Below are 27,780 nucleotides of genomic sequence, written 5' to 3'. Positions count from 1 at the left end.
AGGCCAGAGCTGGTCCTAATTGCTGACTGCTGTGTGCTTCTGAGTGTGAGCAAAACCTCTTAGTCTGCAGCAAGCCGGGGGGAGTAGGGGGGGGTGGGCTAGGGAGTCATCTCTTTGCCTTCTTGCTGCTCAGGCTTGAGCCCCCAAGCAGGAGGGGTCCCGCATTCTGGGGGGATCTGCCTGGGGAAGGCAGCCTGCAGGGAAGGGGATGCTCCTGGAAGGAGCAGTGTCTGTTCCCAAAGACAGAAAACCCTCGGGAGGTGCTGGAGCAAAGTAAACCGTGTGGGAGGGCTGGTAGTGGGGACATCCAGCCTCTCCATGCCTGCGCCCTGCGCCTATCACCGCCGGCCCATCGGGGCTGGCAGCATACACACATCTGTCTATGTACCTGACCAAACGTAGGTATACACGGTGTGCGTACGCGCACCTATGCCCTGACTCCGGGGGGAGGTCACTGTTGACCCTGCCCATCTCGGGGGTCCGCTCCTGTGGGAGCCGCGGCCGGGCAGAGCTGAGAGCAGGAGCGCGGGGCTGCACCGGGGCGCTCCTAAGGGCGGGGAGCGCCGGGGGAGGTGCTGCGGGCAGGGGGCGGGGCACCCCGTGTCCGCCTCCCGGCGCGGCCCGCCCGGTCCCGGTGGCGGCGCAGAGGCTGCGGGCGGCGGCGGGGCAGAGCAGGCGGAGCGCGGCGGGCGCCGTGCCGGGGACGCGATGCACTCGCTCTTCAGGAAACGCAACAAAGGCAAATACAGCCCCTCCGTGCAGAAGAAGAGGTGAGTGACCCGCTGCCCCCAGACCGGCACAAGCAGAGCCGCGATCCCACGGCTCCCACCCCGCAGCATCCCCGCACGGAGCACGGGCACACGCCGCTGTGTCGGCTCCTCTCCGAGCCGGGTCCGCACCTCTCGGCCCGCGGGCGGGCGCAGGGAGGGTTTTTCTCCAGTCCCCTCGCATCGCAGTAGCGGCAGCTCCGGGGAGTAGGTCCCTTCGCTTCCCAGAGGTGTGCTGGGTCGGACCTCAGGGAAGATAAGCCTGGCTGTCCTTAGCCTTCAGCCACTTGGTCCGCCAGGACCAAGAGTTTCGCCGATCGCCATCCCCTCAGCCCTCTCTGGTGGGGTGGGTACGCGTTTCAGCTGTACTGGTCGTAAAAGAGAGCTACGTGTTGAGCAGACCGGATTGGACGGGGCTTGGAGCAACCTGGTCTAGTGGAAGCTGTCCCTGCCCGTGGCAGGGGGTTGGAACTGAATGAGTTTTAAGGTCCCTTCCAACCCAAACCATTCTTTGATTATGATTCATTCTACGGAAAGTCGCTGTTAGAAGGGAAAAGACATAAAAAAAATCGCGCGCTCCCCCCAGCAGGCTCAGCCCCATTGTACACGTACGGGAGGGGGCTGGAGACCGGGCAGACCCAACCCCTGCCTGCACCAAGCGGGGGGCACAGGGGACATTTTTTCCAAAGAGGTGGATATTTGCGTCAGGTCAGAATCGTGCCCGTGTTTCCCAGCAGAGCGGCAGCGGCTCTGGGGCATGCAGAGCAGGGTGGCTGGCGCACATTCGAGCCCATGGCTTGTTCGTCCTCCTCTCTAGAAGCACTAGCCCTGGCCGGCAGGCACAGAGCAGACAGAAATCTCCTTCTGGGAGGAAACCGGCGAGCTGGTGTAGGTGGTGAGGTGTCTTTGAGGACCCAGAAGGGTCTGACTGACGTCTTCCAGGGCGGGGAGCCCCTCGGTGCTCGCTGCTCCCGGGTGCGGTGCCGTGCGGTGCGGTGGTGCACTGGAGGGGTGTTCCCCGAGGGAGGAGGGTGCTGCCCCGCGCGGTGCGCTTTCAGGCTGCGGTACTCGCTGAGCTCCTCCGCTCGGGCTGGGGCTCCAGCTCCAGCCCTGGGGCCGGCTCCCCCCAGCCCGGCTGGCTCAGCAAGGACGCCCAGGCTGCTGCTCCCAGAGCCTGGGGCACGCTCTGCTGCCAGCTCCTGCTCTGGGGCAGGCTGGCAGGAGGAGACGGGGTGGCCCCGAGCCCTCCGAGGCTCGGCATGCACCTCCCTCGTGGCCCCAGTTTTCCCATGGTTGAAGGATGGTGTAAATTGGAGAGCTGGGGCTGTTCAGACTGGAGAAGACTCCTTAAGGGAAGACCTTAGAGCAGCTCCCAGTGCCTAAAGGGGCCACAGGAAACCTGGAGAGGAGCTTTGGACAAGGGCCTGTAGAGACAGGACAAGGGGGAATGGCTTTAACCTGACAGAGGGGAGATTGAGATGAGCTCTTAGGCAGAAGCTCTTCCCTGTGAGGGTGCTGAGGCGCTGGCACAGGGTGCCCAGAGAAGCTGTGGCTGCCCCATCCCTGGCAGTGTTCAAGGCCAGGTTGGACGGGGCTTGGAGCAACCTGGTCTATGGAAGGTGTCCCTGCCCAGTTGCATTTCTGGTTTTTGGGGGTGTTAGTGAAAGGCTTGAAAATGAGAGACACCACACCTGGGTTGGCAGCTCAGGACTCTGAGCAATGTCAGGATGCTGGGAGGCAGGAGGAGACAGACCCACTCTGTGATCTCCACCCTGGGACTGGGGTCCCTGCTGCTGCACCTTCAGCCTTGCCAGCACGGGGTACCCTGTGCTCACAGCATCCGAGAACACATGGGGCTTTAGCAGGTGTCCTTCCCTGTGCGCCCTGCCCAAGAGCCCAGCAGTCCTGGCCGGTGCCAAAGCACCTCTGAAGGCTTCGGGCCAGGCTGAAATCTGCATTTTTCTGGCCGGTGGTGGCTGAGTTGGCAGCACAGTGCTGAGGCCTCAGGCCACCCTCCCTCCCTGCACCCAGCTGTCCCTGCACACCTCAGGGAGGGCTCTGCTCATTAGCCCCAATTTGTTAATTCCTGTGTTGGAGTTTACAAACACCTGTGAATCCGGGGAACACTCCCACCGTGTGGAAACAGCCCCACCATCAAGATGGGGAAGCCAGTGCTTGGACCGGTTACACAACTTGCTGGAGAAGGATTGCGAAGCAGCAGCAGCGAGGAGCTCCTCTCCCAACCCCTGCTCCAGGCACTGCCGGGCTCCCGCCTGGTTTTGCTGCCAGGAAAACAGAGCAACAATCCTAAAATCAACCCACTGAGCGCCCCGCTGGGAACAGGGATGGAGATTTCGACACCAGGTACGGCCTGGGCTCACCCTGTGCTGCAGTGAGGCTGCAGGGTCTGCACCTCAGACCAGGGCTCAGTGAAAGGTGACAAGCCCTGGCAGCACCGTGGTGACAGGGCAATAACCAAGCTCCGGTTTGGCAAGTGTGCTGGGGCGCTGGAATGTTTCCTGCAAGCAGTGAGGAGCCAGGGCTTCGAGCTCAGCTGATTCAGTGAGGGGTTGCCCAGGAAGCACCCTCCTACAGCAGGTCACAGCCTGATGAGGAGCCCCTGTGAGTCTTGGTGGCTTTTTCAGCCAGGGAACAAGCCCTTCCCATGCTGGTGGTATCTCAGTGAGCAGCTCTGGAGAGTCAGGATTCTGTAAGTCCGTGCAGCTCAAGACAGGCACTGTAATCTTCCCATGAAAACACTCTTTGTCCCTCTGGATTAAGCCAGCCACCCTTCCCCAGCCCTGAACTCAGCCTCCCATCCAAAGCTGTTGGAAGCCACCTCTGCAGCTCGAGGCCAGCCAGCCCCCCTCTGGCATTGGTAAGGAGGGAAGCCAGCCTGCTTTGCAGCTCTAATACAGCAACAGTAGGGAAAGAACAGGAGCAGCATGAAATCCTGCAAGGGTTTGAAGACAACTTGGTGCCCAGTCCTGTGGCCTGCCACTGCTCAGCCATCCTCAGCAACACCAGCTGAGTCGTGGGGCACACTGGCTATGCATTGGAGGAAAACCCTGGCAAAGCCCTTTGCTGAGCACCCTGGACCACATCCCCATCCACCCACCTCCCAGCACCACTCACAGCACCAGCAGTTTCTCTATCCCCAGTGCAGGTGATGTTCCTGAACCACTCCCCAGGATTTGGTTTTCTGATGCACTCCTTAGCAGAAGCAGGGTCCAAGTCTCCTAGTGGGAATATTTGCTGCAGCTCTGGCTGGGGCTTGTGGTCTCCAGGCTCAGTAGCCACCTGCATCTGACACTGGGCACATCAGAGACCTGTGGACATCTCCCTACGTTGTCTGGGGAATGTGGATGACGATGATGACATTTCTTTTGTCTCAGGGAGTTGATTACTTTATGCTTTTGCTCACCCCGTCCCAGTAGTATAAGGCCCGGGCAATTCATGTGGGACTGGCCGTGATTACTGTGCTGTTAGCAGATTGTATATGTGTCCCTTGAAGGGAAGGCAGAAGCTTTGAATAAGGACGTAGTATGGGGGGGAAACCCTCTCCCTCCTTCCCCATTACCTTCACCAAGCTCTTTGCCATGCTTGGCAAACAGGAGGTTGGTTTTCTCCAAGACAGTCCAGCCTAAGAGAGAGGAGGTATAAAACACAGCTCAGCCTTGAGTTCACAGCCCTGGAACTCACGCTCCTGCCACCAGGAAAAATGTTCATCCTTGGTGAGAACATCCATCACTGAGGGCTCTGGAGACCCTTAACAGTGTCAGGAGACCCAGTGTCCATGGAGGAGGGGGGCAGGAGCTCTGCCTGCAGGGCTGGCATTATGTCTTGAGGCTGTGTGGTAGCGCTGGAGTCAGCACTAGGGACCAGACAGCCCGTGAGTCAGGGGACCTGCTCTGTATTTAGCTCACCATCATCGCCTTGGCCTATTTCTGCTTTAATTTCCATGCACATTACAATCACCATTGCTAAGAGGGAAGATAAATACAATTTAAACAAGCTGGACTAAGCACAACAACCATGCTGTCCAACTACGCCCTTACTTGATGCTTGATGGCACATTGCTCCAGAGTTTTGAGCCAGATTTTAATCTCTCCCAAACCTGAATTACTGAAGCCAAAGCCCAGCCCTTGTCCTCTGCCCTGCTGCAGTTTCACTCCATTATCACAGCTGCACAAGGGAGTATCATGCAGTGGGAGCTGTGGCTCAGTGAGCTTTAGGGGTGTTGATGGTTCTGTGCTGTGGCCTTCTGAAGGATTTGTGCAGTTTAAATCCAGTCTCCAGCAGCAGTGCTCACATGGGTATGGGCTTCATGAAATCTGGATGGATGGAAATTAAATGGGAATGGAATTTAGAGCAGCAGTCACTGCATCCCAGGAGTGGGATGCAGGAAGCAGGACCACGATCCATGCCCAGACCCCGTCCTCAACCAGCATTTGTCCCTGGCTGAGCATTCCCACTGTGGAGAAGCTCTGGGCATGGGAAGGTTTCCCAGCAGGAGAGCAGGGGTAGACCCAGCACAGAGCCCTTCCTGTTAACCCTCCCATCAACTAGCTGACCCACAGGACAAGGTCTCAGCAGGAGCCTTCCCAGGGACACCTGAAGCTGTCAGAACTCCAGGAGTATCTATTTGAATATCCTCACTTGGGGGATTAGTGAAATTGCCTCCTTGTTTGGGGAAAGAAAAGGAAACTGAGCAATCAAAGGGATTTCCTACCACCTGCCAGAAGGCCAAAGCCAGGGACAGCCCGGGTCAGCTGGGGGGGAGTTTGCTCCAAAAAGTGCTCTTACCAGTGAGGGTGCAACCTAATGGGAAGAGATAGGAAGGTAGGAATAAAGAAAAAAGGCCAAGTTTTAGCAGCAGAGTTTCTGTATCACAATAATTATCATTGTGTTTGATAAGAAACTCTCTTAAAAAAAAAACCACAAAACCAACCAAACAACCGAAAAACCCAACACACAAACAAAACCTGAAGACAAAACCTCAAACCTGAAGAAAAACCCCTCTGACACAGTGCATCACCTGAGCTCAGATGTGGTGCATGGATGAAGTGACGTTTGCCACGGAGCAGCAGCTGGGAGAAACTCTCCCAGTCCTCATGGGAATAATCGTAGGTCCTTTGTGCCAGACAGATGATGCTGTGGCTGCTCAAGGCAGCATTGGAGAGAAATAACCCTTCTGCCCTGTGCAGCTTTTCAAAGTGACATCAGTTCTTCCTCATCAGAAAAGGCTGGAGCTCTCCAGCAGTGGCAAAGCCAGGTTTTCCAGGCGGGTTTTATTATTATTATTTATTCATCCTTCAAACAAAGGCTTATCTGTTAGCAGAAGAGCTCTGCATTCCCCCCCTGCCTCACAAGGGCTGTGCCCTAGGCGCCTTTGCTCCTGCTCTTCCCATCTGGGCCACAGCCAAATCCCACCCTCCTTACTCTGCTCCATTCTCCAGCCATCCCCTCCTGCCTGGTTTCAGGCTCTGGCTGCCCTTTGCCTTACCCTGCCCACAGTCCAGAGCCACCCGCTGCTCTTCCCAGCAGCTTCCCAAATGGATCCCATCCACACACTTTCCCTGGTCCAGCCAAAGCTTCCTCACCACTTCACCCATCACCTTGTGTTTCTTCTGCATCTTCCTCCTCTCAGCAGATGAAGGGCACAGGGAAGTTGACATCCTCCATCCCCTGGCATGGTAATTTCAGCCAGGCTTCAGCTTTCCCAGCCAGTCCCTCTGGCACCCTGCTTGACATCAGACAGATGCAAGGATCATGCTCATCATCATGCGGCATTAACACAGACCCTACTATGGAGGAGACAGGCAGTTTCTTAATAGGGCTGATGTTCTCATATCAGTAATGTCCAGGTTGCTTGGTTAAGTGGCACAGAAGTAATAAGTGTGATAAGAAATGAGAGATACTATAAAAGAGAATAAGCTCTCTTATTTCTGTGCTTATTTCTGCACACTTTCTGTGTTTCAGGCAGCAGTGGGGTGAGCAGGAGCACACACAGCCTCCCTGCTCATGGTCCTGCGCTGTGTTCAGCACAGGCTGAGGTGTGGAGGAGCAGCTCCCCTGCTGCTGCAGAGGGTGTTTGAAATCCAGCTCCCATGGGAGGTTTATATTAGGTTTCCCTGTACCAAAACCTCAGCTGGTGTAAACCTCTTGTGTAAACCACAGAGGTGGAGAGAGCAAGCAGCTCTTTTGTGTGTGTCAGGGGAGTGGGGCTAAGCAGCAGAGCCATGCCCACTTACAACCGAGCATGTCCTTGCTTGCTCCAAGCAAGCTCTGTCTTTCCTCTTCCCTGGTCACTCCGATACTGCACACTGAAGCAGCAGTTTCTGGATTACGAGGCAAACCATTCTCTGACACAGCGAAACCCCATCCTTTGCCTTTCCTCCTCCCCCAGCCCCAGTGCATGCTCCTGCTCCCCTCAGTGCTGGAGAAGGGACTTTCACCCCCCGGTACCACTGGGATGGCGTTGGAGGGCGGCTCTGCCCCGACGCTGGGTTCCCCGGCACTGTGTGGGTGGGAAGGTGAGAGGGACGGCCGGGAGCAGCACCATCAGTTTGGGCAGGGCGCAGGCAGCACTGGCTCTGCAGCAGGGTGGTTAATGGGGGGGATTAGAGCTTGTGGCTCAGACGTGGGGGAAGAAGGGCACAAGGAGTCATCCTCGCCCTGACACGTCACCCCCATCGCACAGTGGCCTGGCAAAGCTGGTACCTGAGTAAGGAGGTCAGGGCACTCCCAGGTTCCTGGCTCCTTGGCTGCTGCAAAGTGAGCACAAAGGCCAGGCAGAGGCTCCAGGCTCAGCTCTGCTAGACCAGATCAGCAGTAACAGCTCGGGAAGCCGTGGCTGAAATGCAGCATGGCCACAGATCCCCAGTGACCCCTGGCTTAATTTTATTTTCTCAATGCAATTCAGAAGCTTCAGTCAAAACCAGAACTAGAAAAGCCCCTGGATTCCTGGGCTTTTTGGGGTGGTTTTTCCATTCCATGCTATAGATACACTGAAACCCTGAAGATTCACTTGGGCTTGCTAGGAAACACCAGGACCAAGTTAGGGAACATGCTGATGAACCAGCAAGCCCTGCCAGCCCGCCCCCAGCCCTGCTCAGCTCCTGGCTATCCCAGTGAAGCATCCCAAGCTCCCACCTGGATATTCAGTCTCTCCCATGCTCAAGGCTCAGGCAGCCTCCACTTTTTGGTGAGACAGAAAGGCTCCATAGCAGTTGGAAGCTCTCTCAGGATGCAGGAGATGCCAGCTCAGAGCAGCCATCATCTGAAGACACACCAACACGTGCAGCACATCTTAGTCACCCGGCTTCAAACCACTTTCTCTCCACTGGTTTCATCTGATGTCTTCCCTGGTTTACATGGGCTGACGCAGATTAGAAGAAACTCCAAAGTGGATTTTGAGAAGCTGCTTCTAGCACCGCGGCAGGATCCAGCCGCCCCTGCACCCTCTCTCTGTGATTATGGAACAGAAAAGGAGATTCATTCCTGCCATTAATGCAATCAGCCACACAACTCACAACCACCCCTTCGTTTGCTCCTCTGCTTGGAAACACCAACTTGGGTCCTTTCTGCTGATGCAAGAGGGCCCAGAACCACAGCAATCCCTCTGCTCATCAGGAGCTGCCAGTAGCAGCAGCAGTGGTGGACACAAACCACCAACCCTGACGAGCACTGTCCTCATCATGCACCTTCTCTAAAAAGAGGAGAATCAGTAAATCCTTCCCACACCAAAACTTCCTGGGAAAGTGTCAACTTTTGTGGTGCTGTTGGATGCTAGGAGGCCCTGCAGCCTGGGGCAGGGTTTGAGGGTGGGAGGAAGGAGCCCAGAGCTGAGTTTTGTTTTGTTCTGCTGCACTGAAAGTGACAGCACGCATGGCAGGCAGGAGTGTGTCCTGCAGCTCAGACCAGTGCCAGGGGGAGGCTGGTCAGACCAGGCTGGCCAAGCTTTGTCCCCCAGTGCCCGCACTGGAAGGGCAGTAAGGTGAGATGTCCCCACTGGAGGCTGCATGCGGTCCCCGAGGTGCACAGCATAGACAAGGCCATGCAGTGCTTTTACCTGTGGGCAGCTGAGCACTGGACTGTCCACACTGGACCTCTCCAAGGAAGCCACTGCAAAGTATCAGGACTGCCTTGGTCGACGAGCCACATCCACTCTCAGCTGTGGCCAACCACACTGTGGAAAGACAGGAGGACATGCCTGGTGCTGTCCTGGAAAGGCTCAACCCCTGCCCTGGGGGGGACCACAGTGCTGCAGGACCCCTCGGAGCTGGGCTGACCCAGCTGCTGAATGAGGATGTCCATGCAGGAGCCTTCTGTGCCGTGACGAGCAGGGTTGGGATGCTGGTGCTCCACCAGGCACCTCTGCTCTCCCCCAGCGTGCCCAGGAGACACACAACTCACCTACCAGCACCTGTAACAGCTGTTAACACTTCCAAGTGCCATCTAAACATTAATTCTACCACCACATAACAAGACCATTAAGGCTCATTATCTCCACTCCATAGTGGATGGGACCGCAGTGAGCCAGCTCTTAGCTTAAGCCTGTATGGCAAAGCTGCTCAGCCGGGACACAAGCGCCAGGTTCACCACCAACCTCGGCGGGATAAACTGTCCGGTCCCACTGCAGGGGCTGCTGAGGACCTCACCCTGCTCCCTGGCTCCGGAGCTGCAGCGGGATTGCTGCTGGCACTGCAGGCACACGGCCTCTGGAGCTGGCCCTGGCAGGCTGCGACCTCCCCTTGCAGCCAGTGACAGCAAGAGGAGGAATGTTTAAAATAACCCAGCAATGCAGGAGCTGCGTCACGGGTTGCTCTGGCTCCGCAGCGGGCTGAGGATACTTGGGCTGAGGCTGTAAACAGGGAGGCTTGGACCTGCATCACCCTGGGGGCAAAATCTGGGGCCTAGCAAGAGAGAAAGCACGGAAAGATGGATACAGCATGTGCTGTCCCGTCCCTTTATTTGGCTTGAATTGTGAAGAGCTCCTCGCAGAGCAAGAAGGCTCTGGCCATGGCGTGGAGGGGCACAGCAGGGGCTCAAAGGCAGGGGCTGCCCTGGGCATGGGCAACAGCCTCAAGCTGTGTGCATGGGGTCTAGGTCCTCTCTCCCTGTCCCCTGCAAACTGTTCTTTCCCTCCGTGCTCCGAAGCCAGGGGAGGCTCGGGCTCACCTATGGCATCGCTCCCATTTCCCTGTGTGGGATACACTGCGTCCCCACGCGCCACCCCCCTCCTGGCAGAGCGGAGTATTTTGGAAAGTGTCGGGAATGCTGCAGTGAGTCACAGGCAGCTGCAGGGCCTGGCAGGCTCCACTGGCCCCTGGCCACCCCCGGGGTCACAGCACCCCCAGGGCAGCCCCTGGCACAGCCCCACAGCCTGGGGCTGTGGCCGTGTTTGTGGGGTGACGAGTCCCCCTCTTTGTCCCCAGCATCTCCAGCAAGGAGCTGACTGAGCTCATTGAGCGCCTGCAGAAAAATGCTGACCAGGTGGAGAAAAACATCGTGGAGACTGACTCCCGCATGCAAAATGTAAGTACACGGGCTCCTCCCGCTGCAGCTCTCCCTCTTTGCTGCCATCTCCTCTCCTCCGGTACACGTGTGTGTGGCTGCCCTGCCCTGTGGTGGGGCTCCAGGCTGTGATGAGGGGTGCATGGGTTCCCCCAGCTCATGGCAGGGTGCAACAGAGCCCCAGAATTCTTCCCTACCCAGGGCTGGGCAGAGGTGGGATGTGCATCCCTGGATGTGCATCCCAGCAGTCACGCAACTAGGATGGAAGAGAGTGGGCTTTAGCCATTCTCCTCTTCAAGAGGGTAAAATGCAGCCCAAGGCTATGCAGCCCCCCAGCCACAGCCCTGCCTCAAGGCTAACACAGGGGAGGGAAAACAAAATACATCACTGGGAGGATGGGATACAGCAAAGCTCCTGCCCGTCTGTGGTGCCCAGGCACAGTGTGGTGGGATGACCTCTTTGTTTGTTTTCCCCTGGTGACCCTTCCTCCTGCTCTCTCCTGGGCAGGACTTGCACAAGATCAAGGCATGCCAGGTAGCACAGTACAAAGACCTGACAGCACAGAAGCTCACTGAGTCGGACAAGCTGCTCTACGTGCTGGATGGGGATGCAGCCGTCGCCCGGCACATGAAGCACCCCCAGGGTGACATGATCACAGAAGAGTGAGTACCCCAGAGCCTCGCAGGGGGAAAGATGCTTCTCCAGGGGCTCTGCTCAGCTCCTGCCTGCAGCTGGCAGGTCACCACAGGCTTCTTTATGTCCCAGTTCACATGAAGATGCATAACCCACAGCCATCCTTGGGCATGTGTAGAGTGAGAACAGCTCTATGCCTGCTGCCAGCAGCTCTGCACAGAGCATGGAGGGTGGCACCTGCCCATGGTGCAGGCAGACCACTCTGTCCCCTGCTCCAGCCTGCCCCAAGTGGGTCAGTGTGCTGAGCAGCCCTGGGCTGTACAGGAACCACAGGATGGCTGCACAGGAACCTCTGGCCTCTCCCTCCCCAGCCCATTGCACAACGCAGCTGCTGCAGCCCGCCTGCAGCGCTGGGCTATCCAGGAGCCCCTAAGGACAATCTCCCCCCTCCATGAGGTCCTGGGAGAGGATCACCTACAGCTCCCAATGCTAATACTGGTCCATACCCACATCCTGCATCCCACCCTCATCTTTCCTTTCCTGCAGCATCCGGCAGCTGAAGGAAAGAGTGGCAAACTTGCGCGTGAAACACGACCAGATCTACAGCTTCCCCCTGCAGCATATTGAGCCCCAGGTCAACTGGACAACAGTGATTGAGGAGAAACAGGTACCAAAGGGACCATCAGTGACACTGCCTGGCCAGTAGTACCAGCTGGGCAGGACCTCACGCATCTCCCTACGGAGAAACAGGCTCTTGGAAACCTTGGCATCTTTATGCTGGGAGCAGCCATCAGCATGGGAAGGAGCTGGGGTGCTGGGTGGCAGGGGAGGGTGCAGAGGACAAGGCCCTTAGTTTTCATTTTATCCCACTCCCTACACTCTTCCAGCCAGAAAAGCATTGGAAAACCCTAAACTGGCTTTCCCACGGCTGCCCTTCAGCACAGCTAGTTTCACCCACGTGCTCCTGGGCATCCACATGCTGCCAGCACTGGAGCCCATCCAAGCCCAGCTCTACAGCCACCTCCAAGAGGTGTTTCCTAGGTCTCAGCCACCCCATCCCTTTCCCTCATCACTAACCCCAGCTCCTGTGCACTGCAGGATGCATTAAGCAGCAAGGGCTTCGGGACCGACCTGCCACTGGTCAACAGCCAAGTAGAAGAGCACAACATCTTCCACAATGAGGTTATGGCCATTGGCCCGCACATCGCCAAGGAAGGCAGCAAGGTCTGTTCTCCCCCCTCCTGCTCTCTCCCTGCTGCCCCTGCCCCAAGCTGCTCCTGAAGATGAGGGCATCCCACCACCCAAGCTGCTATACCCAGGTTGGGTGGGTGCCCAGATCCACGCCTCAGAGCTCAGCGTCACACACCAACTCTAGCTGTACAAGGAAGCACATTCCATAAACCCCACATCCCCCTCCATCAGCAAGCCCCTGCCAGGCCACCAGTCTTCAGAGGCATGCTCCTAACTCTTGCCTTGCTTCTCCTCCCTTACCAGGAATACATGAACGACTTCCAAGACAAGTACCAGAAGCTACTGGTAAGAGATCTCTGGAGCCCTGGGGGCAAGGGATCCCCTTTGGCAGGGGTTCCTTGTTGGGTGGTCCAGCCAGAGAGGAGCTTTGGGCTGAGCTCTCCACTTTGACCCTTCCCAGGCCAGCTCCCAGCAGCGGCAGCAGGATCTGAACTCCCTGCAGGACTACATGCAACGCTGCACCAACAAGCTCTACTGGCTGGATCAGCAGGCAAAGGACAGGACCCATTACGACTGGAGCGACCACAACCTGGACTACCCCAGCCGGCGCCGCCAGTATGAGGTGTGTGTGTGCTCGCTGCACCCCGTGTCGGCTGGGTGCTGGGCATGGAGCTGGGGAGCAGGCTGGGGGCAGGACACATCCCGTGCCTCAGTTTCCCCCATTCCATCATGAAGGAGGTTGGATGGGGCTTGGAGCAACCTGGTCTAGTGGAAGGTGTCCCTGCCCGTGGCAGGGGCTTGGAACTGGGTGAGCTTTAAGTTCCCTTAAACCCAAGCCATTATGTGACTCTGTGAAGCACTTTGAGATGTATAGGTGATAGTGCATGAATAGTAAGGTTAATTCTTACCTCCTGCCAAAGATAACACAAGGAGGAAGCTCAGCGGCTTCCTTATTCTCCTCTTCCTTATCTCAGCATTCACTTGGCAAGAGTCACCTCTTTAGCAACATCTGCAAGGGAAGGAAAAGCAAAAGCTGCAGTGGGGGAACATCATGCTGTCTGTCCTGTGGAGTTGTTCAGGCCCTTTCAGAGTAGCTCAACCACAGGATGCAGCCAGGGTCGCCTCTGTTTGCGTGGGGATTGGCATTATCTCACCTCTTTCCATCTAGAACTTCATCCACCGGAGGCTGGAGGAGAAGGAGGAAGCCATCAACAAGCTGCATGCGGATGGAGATCAACTGCTCGCCCAGAATCACCCTGGGAAGAACGCCATCGAGGTGAGCATCAGGAATGGGTTCCAGTTTCCCACCCGCCCTAGAGCTCAGGGGACTCACCCAGCCCTTCTCCAGTGTGGGACCTGGTGCCAGTGTGACTCTTGTCTTGACTTCCTGGGATGCCAAGTAGGAAAATAGTCTCCTTCACCTGTAAGTGTGTAAACACCATCAGAGGAGCTGAGATAAACGTAAGGAGCTCTTCTCATCTTCTTCATTCCTGTGGCAATTACTCTGGCCTGCCTACAAAGGAGAAATTATGGTGGCAAGTTCCACCACTGATGGGAAGATGGACATAAGGCAACAGGATTTGCCACCTCCTTCCACCCAGCCCCACGGTCCCATCACAGCATTCCGGCTTTGGTCTATTTCTCTGCTATTCTCATCCTAGCTTAGACTTGACAGCATCTGGGTGGCTTCAGAAGCAGCCAAGGGGCTGTTTGCTCAAGATAGAAACTGGTACTTTCTGGTGGGCAGCTCAGGGCGTCCTGCTGACATCCGGCTCCCACCCGTGTGTTGCAGGCTCACATCGAGGCAGTGCACGCCGACTGGAAGGAGTACCTCAACCTGCTGATCTGTGAGGAGAGCCACCTGAAGTTCATGGAGGACTTCCACAAGGTACCAGATCCCAGCAAAACTGGTGTTTGCTCTAAGCAGCCCAGAGAGTATGTGCTGAGTTGAGAATATGAGCAATTCCCTGCTGCCTCTGGAGTAGAAGATGCTCTAGTTGGTCTATGGGGGTTTAAGGCTAGGAGGACCACCCTGAGCTGCTATAACACAAGTCATAGCTGCTCAAAAGCTTTTCTTGGCCAAAGCATGACCTGCAGGAAGCATCCGCTCAATGCTGAGGTTCAGCAGCCACAGCCTGGTGTCTGCAGGACACCCTTGTCTGCAGTACAGCAGAGGTGTCTCACAGAGGTACCTCACCCCCAAAACAAGGCAAGGGGAGACCTTGTATGCTCCACTGGGCAGTGGAACAGGCCCACATGGGGAAATGACACCTGCAGAAAGCAGAGCTGCGCCCCGGGAGCCCTGTGCTGGGGCTCAGCACCCAGCTGAGCTCGGCAGACAGATGTCTGTGGATAAATGGCATCTGCCAGCCAGGGAGGCTCTGCAGGGAGCAGGTTGGGCTGGATTCCTCTCCCACAGCCTGGGTGTGTTGACGTGATGAGTCTGTTGCCAAAGCTAAACTGCGGTGCCCAGCCCAGGCAGTGCCTTTTGTGGGGATCTGACAGAATAACTGCCCCAGGGGGTGGTTTGTGTGTGGAAGGGCTTGGCTCTGCCTCCTCAGTGGAGGCATCACACACCATCGTGATGCTGTCCAACTGAAACAGAAGTGAGGGCAGGAAAAGGTGGGATTTAACCACACTGCAGAAGACCACAGAATAAGCTGCCCTTGGTTGTCTTGACAGTTCTGTTGTCCTGAGCATGGGAAATGGCAGTTCCTTGCTTTTCTCCGTGTACTTCTGGGTGTCCACATGCCTGTCATAGCTCCCCATGGCTGTCTCTGCTCTAGGCAGTGAGAGGACAAGGGTGCTGGGGTGGGTCTCCTCCACATTCCAGCAGGACCCCCTCTCACAAGAGGCTTGGCCTTTCTGCAGTTTCAGAAGGACACCAAGGATGCCCAGGAGCTCTTGAAGAAGGTGGATACAGACCTGGACCAAAAATTCAGCCCAGAGTTCAAGGACAGATACCAGCTAGAGTCTCTCCTCCGGGAGCTGGATGTGAGTATTGGAGCAGGCAGGTCCACGGCAGCAGGAGCTGGTGTCCCTTAGGCACGGAGGGAGGGACATCCCTGCCAGTGCAGGCATCTAGCCCAGCTTTCACCACAGCAGGCAGCAGGACCACACCACTGCCTCCTTTAGCCTGGCCTTCACACATCTCTTCCTTCCCCTCCAGCTAAGAGATTGCCTCTCCCATAGCAACCTAATTGCTCACTGAGCTGGTTTTTATTTGTTCTCTCTCAGTCAGTGCTCACCCAGGGCGGGAGCAGATTTAGATCTGCTGCCAGAGGAGGTGTGGAAGGTGCTGTGCTGCGAGAGCCTGGTGCTGAGAGCGATCACCTACTCCGGAAGGGCTGGGCTGAGCCCGGCCGCTGGCCCAGCCCCAGCTGCAGCATGTTGCAGCAGGCCCAGCTGATGCATGCGTCCCAGGACAGCCGATAGCTGTTCCCCAGAGATGTCCCTCTCCTCCTGCCTCTTCCAGCCCACTCCGCATTACAGGATACCCACTTGCACAGCTAGAGATAGAGCAGCTGATGAGAGCCTTTCCACGGGACTCTAACTGGAGCTAATAGCTGGGAAGGGGGCTACCAGCAACATGCAGCCACACCAATGTGGACCATGAACCAGGGCATGCCTGGCATAGCCTGGGGGTTAGTGCTAAAACACGGGAACTTGTGGGCATAATCTCAGTCCTCAGCATGGCTGCAAAAGCAGGCAGGAGAGCACAGGAGTGCAGGTGTAGAAACAACGGCTGCAGAGCAGGACCCAGGAGCCATTTTCACTAGCATAAGCAAAGGAGAAGCCCCAGTCTCTGTCCCAGCTGTACACTGGTACACTTCCCTCCCAGCTGGGAAAGCACAGCAGCTCAATCTTCCCACATTTCCTTACTGGTTTTGGTCATCGCCCTGTGCTAGGACCAGGAGAAGGCCTTGGATAAGTATGAGGAGGTGGTGAAGTCGCTGCAGGAGCGCAGCCAGCACGTCCTGCCCCTGCGGTACCGCCGCGAGACGCCGCTCCAGCCTGTCCCCGTGGAGGCTCTCTGCGAGTATGAAGGCGAGCAGGTAACATTCCCTCATCCCATGAGCAGTGCAGGGGGGCTGTGAGGGAATGGCTCCTTGGGGGGCACTGGGGATGGAAGAGGCTTTGCCAGTGCCCAAGCAACAATGTCTTCTGCAGTGGGGATAAGGTGAAGGTGGTGCTTGCCCCGGTGGGAAAGTGGATTCTGCAGCTCAGGAGGGGCAGTGCAGGAGGGATCTGGGGCGAACACAGCCTCTGGACTGCATGCCCATCACACACCCTTCAGGAGGCTCTGACAGCTCGGCTGTCACATTCCCACATTCCCTGCGCTGGGATGAAGATGACCAGGCATGTTTCTGATCAAATGAACTCCCCCCTATCACTGGCACAGCCCCAGCAGGCATCCCCTCATCCCCACCATCATGGGATCAGTCCTGGGTAGCTGACCAACGGGATGGGCCAGCAAAGCCAGCAGCCACCCCAGGAGTGGCAGGGCCTGGCATGGAGCAAGCAGCTCCAGCTGACTCAGCTGCCTGCCTCTCCAAAAAGGAAAGCCACAGCACAGCCTTAGGAACACCTTCTCATCTCTGCCCTAGTGGGAATCTGCTGCTTGTGGTTGTTGCAAGAGGAGGCATGGCTTCATACCTGGAGGGTCTGGGGAGGGAGGAGCAGGCACATGGGGTTTTGGCAAGCAGCAGACACTTGGAGATGTGAGAGGGTGCCAAGTGAAGGGATCAGGGTTTATGCCAGTCCTGCCTCCCTGCAGTGCAGCTCCCCAGGGCTGCCGGCGTGGAGCAGGGTGGGTGGTGTGTCCTGACCCAAGCTGTGACTGGTTCCTGTTCCCCAGGGCCAGATAAGCCGAGGAGCCCACTACACCCTGCAGAAGAACAGCGGAGACATTTGGGAAGTGGCAGACGGCTCAGGAGACAAGATCAGCGCCCCGGGGGTCTGCTTCATGATCCCCCCGCCTGATGCAGAAGCAATAGCGCTGGCAGACCAGTACGTGCCCCACAGCCTTGCCATGCCCCACAGCCTTTGCCTTTGCCCTTGCTTTCACCATCCCAGGCCGTGCCACCAGTGTTGCACAATGCATCTAGCAGTGCTGATGGGGGGCTCCTGCCTCGATTCCTGCAGTGTAGGCAGGTTCCTCCTCCTCCTGGAGGAATTCCTGCACCCTCCTTCTTGCACACAAGATCCCACCTGGCAAAGTGGGGTCAGCTCAGAGACATCCAGGTCCCCCCTCCTCTGGGGGGCATTATGGCAGGAGGAGCTGCCCATGTCTCCCTCAGCAGGCAGGTGGCTGCCTTTGCTGCCTGTCCCCTGCTCTCAACCCTCCAGTGACCATACTGCTCTATCCCTTCGCCAACACAGGGTGAAGGTGCTCTCACCACCTTGCTTCCAGGCTGCCTTGAGAGGGGCCAGGTCCCACAAGCCCCTCTGGAGCTGCATCTCCTTCCTGGATCAGCACTGAGATGAGCACCAGGGCGATGGAGGGGACAAGGGCCTGACTGATCTCATGTCCATGCTGTCCTGTTATGCAGAATTGCCAATCACTACGTGAGCGTGAAGGAGAAAACAACCAACTGCAAGAACATCCTCCAGCAGCGCTATGAGGGGCTGAAGGCAGACAGCATTGGAGGTGAGGCTCTGGAAGGGCACCCTGGGGCTTGCTCCTTCCCAGGCACAAGGTGGCTGCTGTAGCCTTGAGCTTAGGTGGTTGCTGTAGCCTTGGTGGTGGTCCATCTTAGGGGGATGTCACTGAGAGCTTTCCATCTCCTAACGGTCCTGGGAACCAGAGTGCTGGGCTGGGCGCAGGGGCAGAGCAGCCAGGCTGCAGTTGCAGCAGGCAGGGCTCAGGGAGAGGAGGAGGAGGCTGCGGGTTTTGCACTCACCAGTGCGATTGAGCCTAGACCCAGCTTCCAACCATCTTGAGCATGGTGTGTGTCCCCCATTATCCAGATGCTGCATCGGTTCAGGGGCGCCAGCTTCTGGCAGGGCTGGAGAAGGTGAACAGCGACCTGGACAAGCAGGAGAAAGCCATAACAGCAAACCTCCGTCCACCGCTGGAGCAGAGTCGGGCTGTGCAGGACAGCACTGAGCGCTCCAAGGACCTCAAGGTATGGAACACAGGGATGGAGTGACGCTTACAGCTGCTGCCTCTTCCAGTGGATGGGGAGTAGCCCTTTGAGCAGCCTCACAACCCATAAACCTTTGCCCTGATCCTGGCCCAGCTCGGTCACAGCAAGGTTGAATGGGAAGAAGGTGATGGCTGCAGAGTGCAGGCTGTGAGGAAGAGAGGGAAGCCCTCGAGTTTTGATCCTGCCCATGTGCCCTGTCCCATGACCTGTTCCCTTGTCTCAGCAAGCAGCTGTTAAACTTTGCCACCACCAGCTCAGAAAGGAGCAGAAAAACACCTATGGTTCAGGGCCCAGTTTCTCTGCTAGGCTCCAGTGCTGGTAGCATCCCAATCCTTTCATCTCCTTCAGAACCCTAATTAAGCCAGACTCCATGCCACAAACCTCCCTTGGTTTAGGAGGAAGTTCAGGTCCTGGTTACATCACTTGCCAAGGGCTGTGTAAAAATCCAAGTGCTACCACAACAGAAAGCAAATTGCTCCAACCAGCTGCAGCACATTGATGCTTAGGCCAGAATTCATCCATCAGGCTGCAGAGCGCAATGATCCACAAGAGTCCAGCACATTTCTAACAGAGCTGGAGCTGCTGGGAACCACTCCCCAGCCGGTTTCTTTGCTACGGGCTCGCTAGGCTGCCCAGAAGTCAAGAGAAAGAAAATCAACAGAAAATAGCCTACAGGGCTGAAAGGCACCTGCCATCAAACAAGCCCTCAGCCCTGACCTCTCTTCTCACACTCGACAGCCAAGGGTCAGCTGCTGTGTAGGCAGAAGGCCCTAGTTCAGTTGCTATAGTGGTTTGTTCCTCCTGCAGAACATCACCAATGAGGTCCGTCGCATTGAACCCGAGAAAACGAGGAAGATCCAGGAGTGTGAGGTCTTCATTGAATCTGTGCCCAACACCGGCAGCGCCACCTTGGTAAAGAACAAGATGGAGAACACCAACAAGAAGTACGACCGCGTGGTCCAGCTGCTCAGCGCTGCCCAAGAGAAGTAAGTCATGGCTTAAATCATGGCCTGAGCCTGGGATAACGTAGCATCCTGCAGGAGGTAGGTGCAGGTGTGCATAAACACCTTTCCTCATGTCCATACAGAGTTGAGGTGGCCACGCACCTTGAGAGGAGCCTCCAACAAGGCCGAGATCTGTTGTCTACCTACGAGAACCAGCTGGTCACAGATGACACGGTACCAGAGGACCTGCGGGTGGTAGACCGTAAGAAAGAAGAGCTGCTGGTGAGTGTTTTCTCCAGGGCGTTTTCTGCCCTACTGACATGCTCCACATACAAAACCACTTTCCAAGAGCTGGGGCAATGGCTGCTCACGTCACAAGCTCAGATCAGTTGGTAAAGGGATGTCTCACCCCAGCTGGAGATGAGACCTCATGTTAACTGCAGTAATCTCACCTACTTTAAACACGAGCCATTTCCAGCCCCAAACCAGAAATCAAATGCCAGTTGAGTACTTGTGATCTGACAAAAGGACTAATGGAGAAATGAAGGATAAAATAGTCTGGGGAAAGCTACACAGTGGCCTGATGCTTGAAAAACTGGACCTAGCAAGGCTCCAAGAACACTTACCGTTAGGAAAAGCTACCAGCCAAAATGGGCAATCCTTCTGCTGTAGAAAGGCCAAGAACTGGTTAGGCTAGAGCTTTCTGACTTTCTTCAGCTTTTCCATCAAGTCCCCAGGTTCAGAGAAGCATGCAAAACTTCCACAACTCCTCTGGAGCTGTTGCACTGGCAGGAACAAGATTTAAGACTTGTATAAGGAGGACCAAATATATTTTTCACACAGTATGCTTGCTTTTAAAGGTTAACAGGTGGAGAAGGGAGCAGGAGCTACGTATTCACCCCATCAGGTTGATCAGTTGGCTCTGCTTACAGTGCAGGCCTCTAACTTGCTTCTCCACAGCTCAGAGCACTACTGCAGCTCAGCTTTCTTCAGCATCCTCTGCAGCTCCAGTGCAGTTGCTGAAGTTGCTGGGGAACAGTGACAGAAGCCTGGCACGTGTGCAGCCCTGGAAAACCGCTCTCCTGCTTCTCCCACAGGCCATGAGCACTGAGCTCCAGTCCAAAAGGTTCCTGCTCAATGAAGCAGAGCAGAACTTGCTAAGGACAAAGACATGCTCCAACACGCTGGCCAGCAAGTTCCAGGAGCACTGCCCTGACATTGAACGTCAGGAAGCCGAGCTGTACAAACTCAACCAGCGCTTCAACAACCTCAGCAAGCAGATCAACCACAGGTAAGACTCTGGGACAGAATCTAGCCAGGACTGGACCAAGCTGGATAGCCGGGATATTTACAGCGGAGTCGGAACTACATTGAATGTGGAATGCCACTGAGCACGTAGTGATAGGACAAGGGGGGGTGGTTTTGAACTGAAAGAGTATAGATTTAGATTAGGTCTTAGGCAGAAGTTCTTCCCTGTGAGGGTGCTGAGGCGCTGGCACAGGGTGCCCAGAGAAGCTGTGGCTGCCCCATCCCTGGCAGTGTTCAAGGCCAGGTTGGACGGGGCTTGGAGCAGCCTGGTCTGGTGGAAGGTGTCCCTGCCTGTGGCAGGGGGTTGGAACTGGATGAGCTTTAAGGTCCTTAACCTAATCCAATCTGGGTTTCTGTGAATCCGGAAGAGGCATAACACTATCAGGGGAATGAGGAGTTGCAGAGGGCTTCCAGGGAGGCCTAAGGAGGAAAAGAGGTTTCTGGCATGCTGGGTCAATCTGGGCAGCCTGTAGGATTAAACACTTTTGCAACAGAGATGGAGATTTTGGCAAGGGAGCAATTCTGTCTCAAATCTGTCTTTAGGGAGCAGGGGGAGTGGGGATGGGTTAGGAGGTGCTTGCAAGAGACAAAGGAGATGTGACAGTGCTGAAGCTGACCCAGTTTTCCTGCAGAATGCAGACCCTGCAGAAGGCAGAAAGCGCCTACTGCAACTACCGCAGCAACTATGACAAAGTCAACCAGTTCCTGTGCAACATCCCCAACTATGAGCCACAGGAGACTGACAACATCCAGCAAGTGGAGATCAAGCTGAAGAACCAAGCGGTAATTCTGTCTGAGAGCACTCTGGGAGCTCCACAGGGAGAGAAGGAGCAACACTAAAAGATAAGGAATAGGACTGAGATAGCTCCTGAACATCAAATAGAAAATGATAAATAGTGACTTAATTTATATGTTTTTATGCTGTAAGGTCCCACTGTCCTACCTGTGCCTTGCTTACACATAGCAGGGCAGCTTGAGAAGGTTGTCATTCTCAGGGTTGTAATTTTAAAATGGCAACCCTCAAAAAGGCTGAACAATGTGTTTGGATTTTGTGTTCCCTCTGATGTGTGTCTCTGTGCGTGCCAGGCGCTCCTCAGTGACATTGCAAGCAAGGAACAGGAGGTGCAGAAGGTCTCTGCCACAGCTCAGCAGTACCAGCAGGCAGTGAAGGTAAGGACTGCAAGTCGGCTGCTGGGAGAACTAACACAGAAGCACAGAATAGTTTGTTGAAAGGGTCGTTTAAAGGCCATCTAGTCCAACCCCATCGCGACTAGACCACGTTGTTCCAAGCCCCGTCCAATCTGGCCTTGAACACTGCCAGGGATGGGGCAGCCACAGCTTCTCTGGGCACCCTGTGCCAGCGCCTCAGCACCCTCATTGTAAGAAATTTCTTCCTTATATCTAGTCTTAATCTCCACTATTTTAGTTTAAAACCATCATCCCTTGTGCTATTGCTAAAGGCCTGCCAAAAAGTCTGTCCTCAGCTTCCTCTAGGTACTGAAGGGCCACAGTAAGGTCTCCCTGGAGCCTTCTTTTCTCCAGGCTCAACAACTCCAGCTCTCTCAACCTGTCCTCATAAGAGGTGCTCATCCCTCTGATCATTTTTATGGCTTCCTCCAAACTCACTCTAACAGGTCCAGATCTTTCTTGTACTGAGAACCACAGAGCTGGAACAGAACTGCAGGTGAGGTCTCACCAGAGTAGAGGGGGAGAATCACCTACATCCTGCAAGGAGCTCCATAAAGAAAGCCTAGTGCTCTTGCTCAGTCAACACAGGTTGTATCTACTCTAACATTGACATCACTTGGCCATTAGCATGGCAACTGGCTCAGATTTATTGTCTGGCAGAGGAGGATTTCCACTCCAAGCTCAGCACTAGTAAGAGGTAACTCCAAAGTCAGCATATGCTGCAGCTGCACTGTTATAGTCACTCGGCAGTACCTGACCCAAACTGCTGGTAGTTTCTGCCTCCTGTGCTCTGGGTCCCACCAACCTCAGCAACTCACCTAAAACACAGGTCAAGGGAAGACGTCGTTAAAAACAGGGTTTAGGAGGGATCTGTGCATGATGGGGACCTGGTAATCTCACTTTCTGCCTGGGAATTTCTTCCCACAGGACTATGAATTGGAGGCTGAGAAGCTACGGTCCATCCTGGACCTGGAGAACGGCCGCAATGGGTATACGAGCAAGAAGCCCAGACTCCAGTCTCCAGCTGCGAAAGTGAAAGAGGAGGTAAAGAAGGGGTTGCCCCCAGAGAGCTAAAGCAGATGACAGCTTATGGAACTAGTGGGGATTTTGTAGGGAGCTCTAGTTACTGTCAGTGACTTTAATCATGAAGGGACTGAAGGGGAGGGCAGAGAGTCAGGGGAAGAAGGGATTTTTCATCATTCTTAACCCATCCATTTTCTAGGCCGGGCTGGCCAGAATAAGAAAGACACTGGATGGAGCACTTTCTGAAAGGGGGAAAAGGGGAAGAAAAGCCAAACCCTGAAAGTTTTTATCCCTCCAAACTTTCAGAGTGAGATTTCACCACCAAAGGTCACATGCTACACAGAAACACAGTGAGAGCAGGCCACAACCTAATTCTTTATGCAGGATCTATTCAGTGTCTGCCTCAAACTCATCCTGCCTATTGAAGGAAGTGTCCACCTGGTTCTTCCTCAGCTGCATATTTTTGCGTATCTTGAGTAGGAAACATACAGTATGAGTGTGTGTGTGGCTGAGAATCACTCTTCCTCCCCTAAAGCAGGTAGAAGGTTTTTAGCAGAGCACCCAGGGTTACTTCTTCCAGGCCTGTTGTTTCTATGAAGTAAGTCTTACCCAAGCTCCCCTGGTTTCACCACCTCTTTTCAATGCATTTTTGATCCACAGGAAGCTGCTCTGGCAGCCAAGTTCACTGAAGTAAATGCTGTGAACAAACAGAGGCTGCAGAACCTGGAGTTTGCTCAGAGCCTCCTGCGGCAGGTAAGTGATCACCAGGAGCACTGTGATACTAAAAGGAGGCATGGAAACAATACGCACATGTGCCTTTGCGTTACAAGTTGAACTGGAAACAAATGCAGTGTTTCATAGCCCCCAGTCATTAATCAGCAGACACATAGGCAGACAACCCTCTGTGTTTCCCAGCCCCATCTCCCACTCACCCTAAGAAGCTCTGCATCATTTTTAACACTTTTGCCAAACCAGGCCAGCATTAGTGTCCCTTGTGGCTACAAGCTTTGTCCTGACAGCAATGGGCATTGCAAAAGCAGTTCTTATGCTGGGAATTCACACATCTGTTCAAGGGCAGCCTGTTTGCATACACCCCCTGTTCAGCACTGGCAGCAGGCAACCGCTGTAAAGCAAGCTCAGCATCCCCCTGTCATATTGTCACAGGAGGCACTGAAAATGAGCACCAAAAGTATGATTGTTTGGTAGTTGTTGACTACACATTCTTTTCTCAACAACAGCAACCAGAGGTTCAAGTGACAGAAGACTTTGTCCAAAGCAAAAAATCCCTAAGGCCTGTGGAAGAAGTCTGGAAGCTGAAAAAGGAACTTGAAGATGAGACACAGCGTCGGCAGCAGCTAGAAGCAGAGATCAAAGCCATTCAGAGCAACATTGTCCACCTGCAAAACCAGAAGCCCCAAGAAACTGTCATTAAGAAAGAACTGCTAAAGAAAGTACCTGACCCTCAGCTGGAGGAGAGCTTCCACAAACTGCAGCAAAACCTGGCTGAAGAGCAGCGCAAGAACCAGGTCCTCCAGGATGAGCTGGAGGCTCTTAAAATCAGGCTGCGTGTTCTGGAGCATGAGAAGAGGGAGGGAGGGCAGGAGTATATAGTGAAAGAGGTACTGCGTATTGAACAAGACAAGGCTCAAGCTGATGAAATCCTGAAGCTCAAAGAGGAACTGGAAGAGCTCAGGAGGCAGGAAGGGACTAGAGAGAATGAAGTCATTCTCTTACGCCAACAAATCGCTGTGCTGTCCAGCGAGAAGAACAAAGAGCAGGAGAAGGTAACAGAGAAGGAGGTGCTGAAGCTGCAGAACGATCCCCAGCTGGAGATGGAATTCCGGATGTTGCAAGAGAACAAGCAGAGGGAGAGCGCCCTTCGGCAGAAGCACGAGGAAGAGCTCAGCTTCCTCCAGGACAAACTCAAACGTCTTGAGAAGGAACGGGCCATTGCTGAGGGCAAAATAACTGTCAAGGAGGTGCTGAAGGTAGAGAAAGACTTGGCCATCGAGAGAGAGGTGAATGAGCTCCGGCGCCAATATGAAGATGAGAAGTCCAAGGGTCGTTCCAATGAGAGGGAGAAGGCTGAGCTGCTCAGAAAGATCCAGCTGCTGGAGGAAGAGAACTCCAAGGTGGTCGTCCAGGAGAAAGTGCGCGAGATTGTGCGCCCAGATCCCAAGGCTGAAAATGAAGTTGCCAACCTTCGGTTGGAGCTGGTAGAACAGGAGAGGAAGTACCGAGGTGGTGACGAACAGCTGAAGAGCTGCCAGAACGAGCTGGCTGCTCTGAGGAACAGAGGGCCACTGGTAGAAGTCAAAGAAGTCATTAAGGAGGTCATTAAGTACAAGAATGATCCAGAAACCGAAAAGGAGCTACAGCGACTCCGGGAGGAAATAATTGAGAGGACAGGAGCAATTGAAAGAGCTGACCTTGAAATCTACCAACTGAAACAAGAGATACAAGCTTTGAAAGACACCAAACCTCAAGTGCATATGAAAGAAGTCGTTCAAGAAATTCTGCAGTTTCGGGAAGACCCCAAGACCAGAGAGGAGGTCGAGTCCCTGAGAGTGCAATTAGCAGATGAACAGATGAAACACATTGACCTGGAGAGGGAGCGCCTTCTTCAAGAAGAGAAAGTAAGACAGAAGGAGGAAGAGCTCTCCCAAGTGAAGGAGAAAGTGGTCCAGCAGGAAGTAGTGAAATATGAGCAAGATCCTGCCTTGAAAGCAGAAGTCAGCTCCTTCTCTCAGAGCATTGAGAGCGAGCTGAAGCAGATTGATGGCCTCCGTGAGGAGCTCCGCAAGCTACAGAGGCGGCGGTCGGAGCTGGAGCGTCAGCTCGAAGAACTGGAGAAGGAGAGACAGGCACGCAGAGAGGCCGAGCTGGAGGTACAGAGGCTGAGAATTAGGCTGAATGAGTTGGAAGAACAGGAAAGGGAGACAACAGAACGAGTAACTGTGAAACAAAAAGTTATCCTTCAGCAAGATCCCCAGCAAGAGAAGGAGCACTCCCTCCTCAAGCTGGAGCTAGAGGAAGAGAAGCACCGGAGACAAGTCCTGCAAACTGAACTAGAAGCCCTGAGAAAGAAACTCCTTTCTTTGGAGAAGATGGAGGTCAAAGAGAAAGTGGTCTTTTCAGAGAGTGTCCAAGTAGACAAAGGAGACACTGAGTATGAGATTCAAAAGCTGAAGAGCAATCTGGAGGAAGAAAGTAGGCGTAAGAGGGAGTTAGATGCAGATATTAATCGCCTCGAAACCAGGCTGTCCGAGGTGGAATTCAACAACTCCAAGTCGTCAAAGGAGCTAGACTTACTAAGGGAGGAGAACCACAAACTACACCTTGAGAAACAGAACCTGCTGATGGAAACCAGGAGACTGCAGTCAGAGATTGAACTCACGGCAACAGAAGCTCAGGATTTGAGAAACATGACCCACGTGGACAGTGGAATAAACCTAGACTCCAGATTCCAAGCTTTGGAAAGAGAGTTAGATGATCTGAAGCAGTTATCCAGAGAAAAAGATGCAGAGATAGAGCAACTCCAAAATCGCCTCAAGACAGTGGCTATCAAGAGGGAACAAAGAGAGAACCACCTGAGGCGCTCCATTGTGGTCATTGACCCTGATACAGGAAAAGAAATGTCTCCAGAGGAAGCTCATGTGTTTGGCCTCATTGAATGGAGCCTGTTTGTCAAACTGAAGAGCCAGGAATGTGACTGGGAGGAGATCTCAATAAAGGGTCCCAATGGGGAATCGTCTGTGATCCTTGACAGGAAGTCTGGTAGAGAGTTCTCAATTGAGGATGCCCTGAAGAGTGGGAGGCTAACCACGGCTCAGTACAACAGTTACCTCAACAAGGAGATGTCGATCCAGGAGTTGGCAGTCTTGGTGTCGGGAAGTAACTACACAGCGCTCCCTCCGCTTTAGAAACTTTCCTGAAGAGCAGCTGATCAGAGCTGCACCAGTTGTTACCTACCAGATCACTGCAAATCCTTGCCCTCCTTTGCATCTTCCAAAATGCTATAGCCTCTGCCCCAGCCATGCTACGAAGCCACACTGCTTGCTGTCATACACTGCAGAAAAGCACCACCAGCAGTAGAGAACATGTTTGTCAGGACAACAGCAAAACCTTCTACCCCTCTTCATCCCTACCTACTCACTCAACCTAACAAAACCCAAGACAAAAGCCTCAGGACAGTAAAGTACCTGAAGTCCAAAGACTCGGTAGAATCTGCAGTTTCCTCAGTGTAGTCACATAAAAAGCTGTACATAGCAGTCATTAGAGACTGAAAGTCAAGACTACACTGAGGCGACCAGCAGGAGCTGGTTCCATCAGCTGCATGTTGGTAAGCCAGACAGTTCCATCGTGCACAACTCGCTGTGAATGATGGGATCACCTTCGGAGAACACCAACTGTGTAAAAACAAAGGTGTGCCACACATCTCAGTTCAGTGTCACCATGCCAATACCTAAACACCATCATCTTGTTCACCTATGTGCCTGTGCTGCTGGGGAACAGTGAAGCAGATGTACTTTGACGGCGTCAGCTATAGATCCAGGAGGAGCATTCACAGACCAGAGAGGTCAACAAAAAGTATGTGAAGAGATGGCAGTACTGCCCAACACGAGAGGGTGGTGTAGAACAAGCAGCTGTACCCAAACGCAGAGTGCCTTCAGAACAGTTCGCTCACCTCATGGTTCAAAGCCATTTGTGCTGGTATTTTACTGGTTGGAGTTACACACATCCACATGTTTCATTTACTCGTGTAAGGGAATGGGAAATAGAGGGGAATTCTATTTATAGTACAAAATAAAAAGGCAGTGATTCCGGTCAGAAGTTGGGTTTTCTTTTTTGGTTACACAGTCTGTTCATCTTTGGCTTCACAAGAAGATGGCACCTCAAAGTTAAAAACAGAGACTGTTCGTTTTAGCTGTTGACTTTTTTTCCAAGAAGGAAATTGCTGGAGCAGCATTAAAGCTGGGACTAATTAGTATTAGACGAGAGTGAAGTGCACTAAGAAATGGGACCTGCAGCTGCAGGAGAACAGGGAATCACACAGGG

General features: G+C 54.4%; 1 protein-coding gene across 1 annotated transcript; it reads left to right on the top strand.

Annotated features, from left to right (window-relative positions):
• The first annotated feature begins 612 nt into the window (after positions 1-612).
• PPL (periplakin) lies at positions 613-27,547 on the top strand. The gene is made up of 22 exons (XM_061350739.1): positions 613-770; positions 10,208-10,307; positions 10,794-10,948; positions 11,466-11,586; positions 12,018-12,143; positions 12,414-12,455; positions 12,571-12,732; positions 13,279-13,386; positions 13,903-13,998; positions 14,982-15,104; positions 16,019-16,165; positions 16,969-17,120; positions 17,663-17,760; positions 18,081-18,238; positions 19,067-19,245; positions 19,347-19,485; positions 20,301-20,494; positions 21,144-21,294; positions 21,598-21,681; positions 22,627-22,743; positions 23,383-23,475; positions 23,961-27,547. Exons 1-22 carry the CDS (start codon positions 709-711, stop codon positions 26,643-26,645), a joined length of 5,292 nt encoding a protein of 1,763 aa, XP_061206723.1. The 5' UTR covers positions 613-708; the 3' UTR covers positions 26,646-27,547.
• The last annotated feature ends 233 nt before the right edge of the window (positions 27,548-27,780 follow it).

This window comes from Neopsephotus bourkii, unplaced genomic scaffold (assembly GCF_033783945.1).
Source record: "Neopsephotus bourkii isolate Nb327-2 ecotype Australia unplaced genomic scaffold, CSIRO-AGI_Nbou_v1 NB_533, whole genome shotgun sequence".
Classification (NCBI taxonomy): Eukaryota; Metazoa; Chordata; class Aves; order Psittaciformes; family Psittacidae; genus Neopsephotus; species Neopsephotus bourkii.
This window is presented reverse-complemented; position numbering and strand designations above follow the sequence as displayed.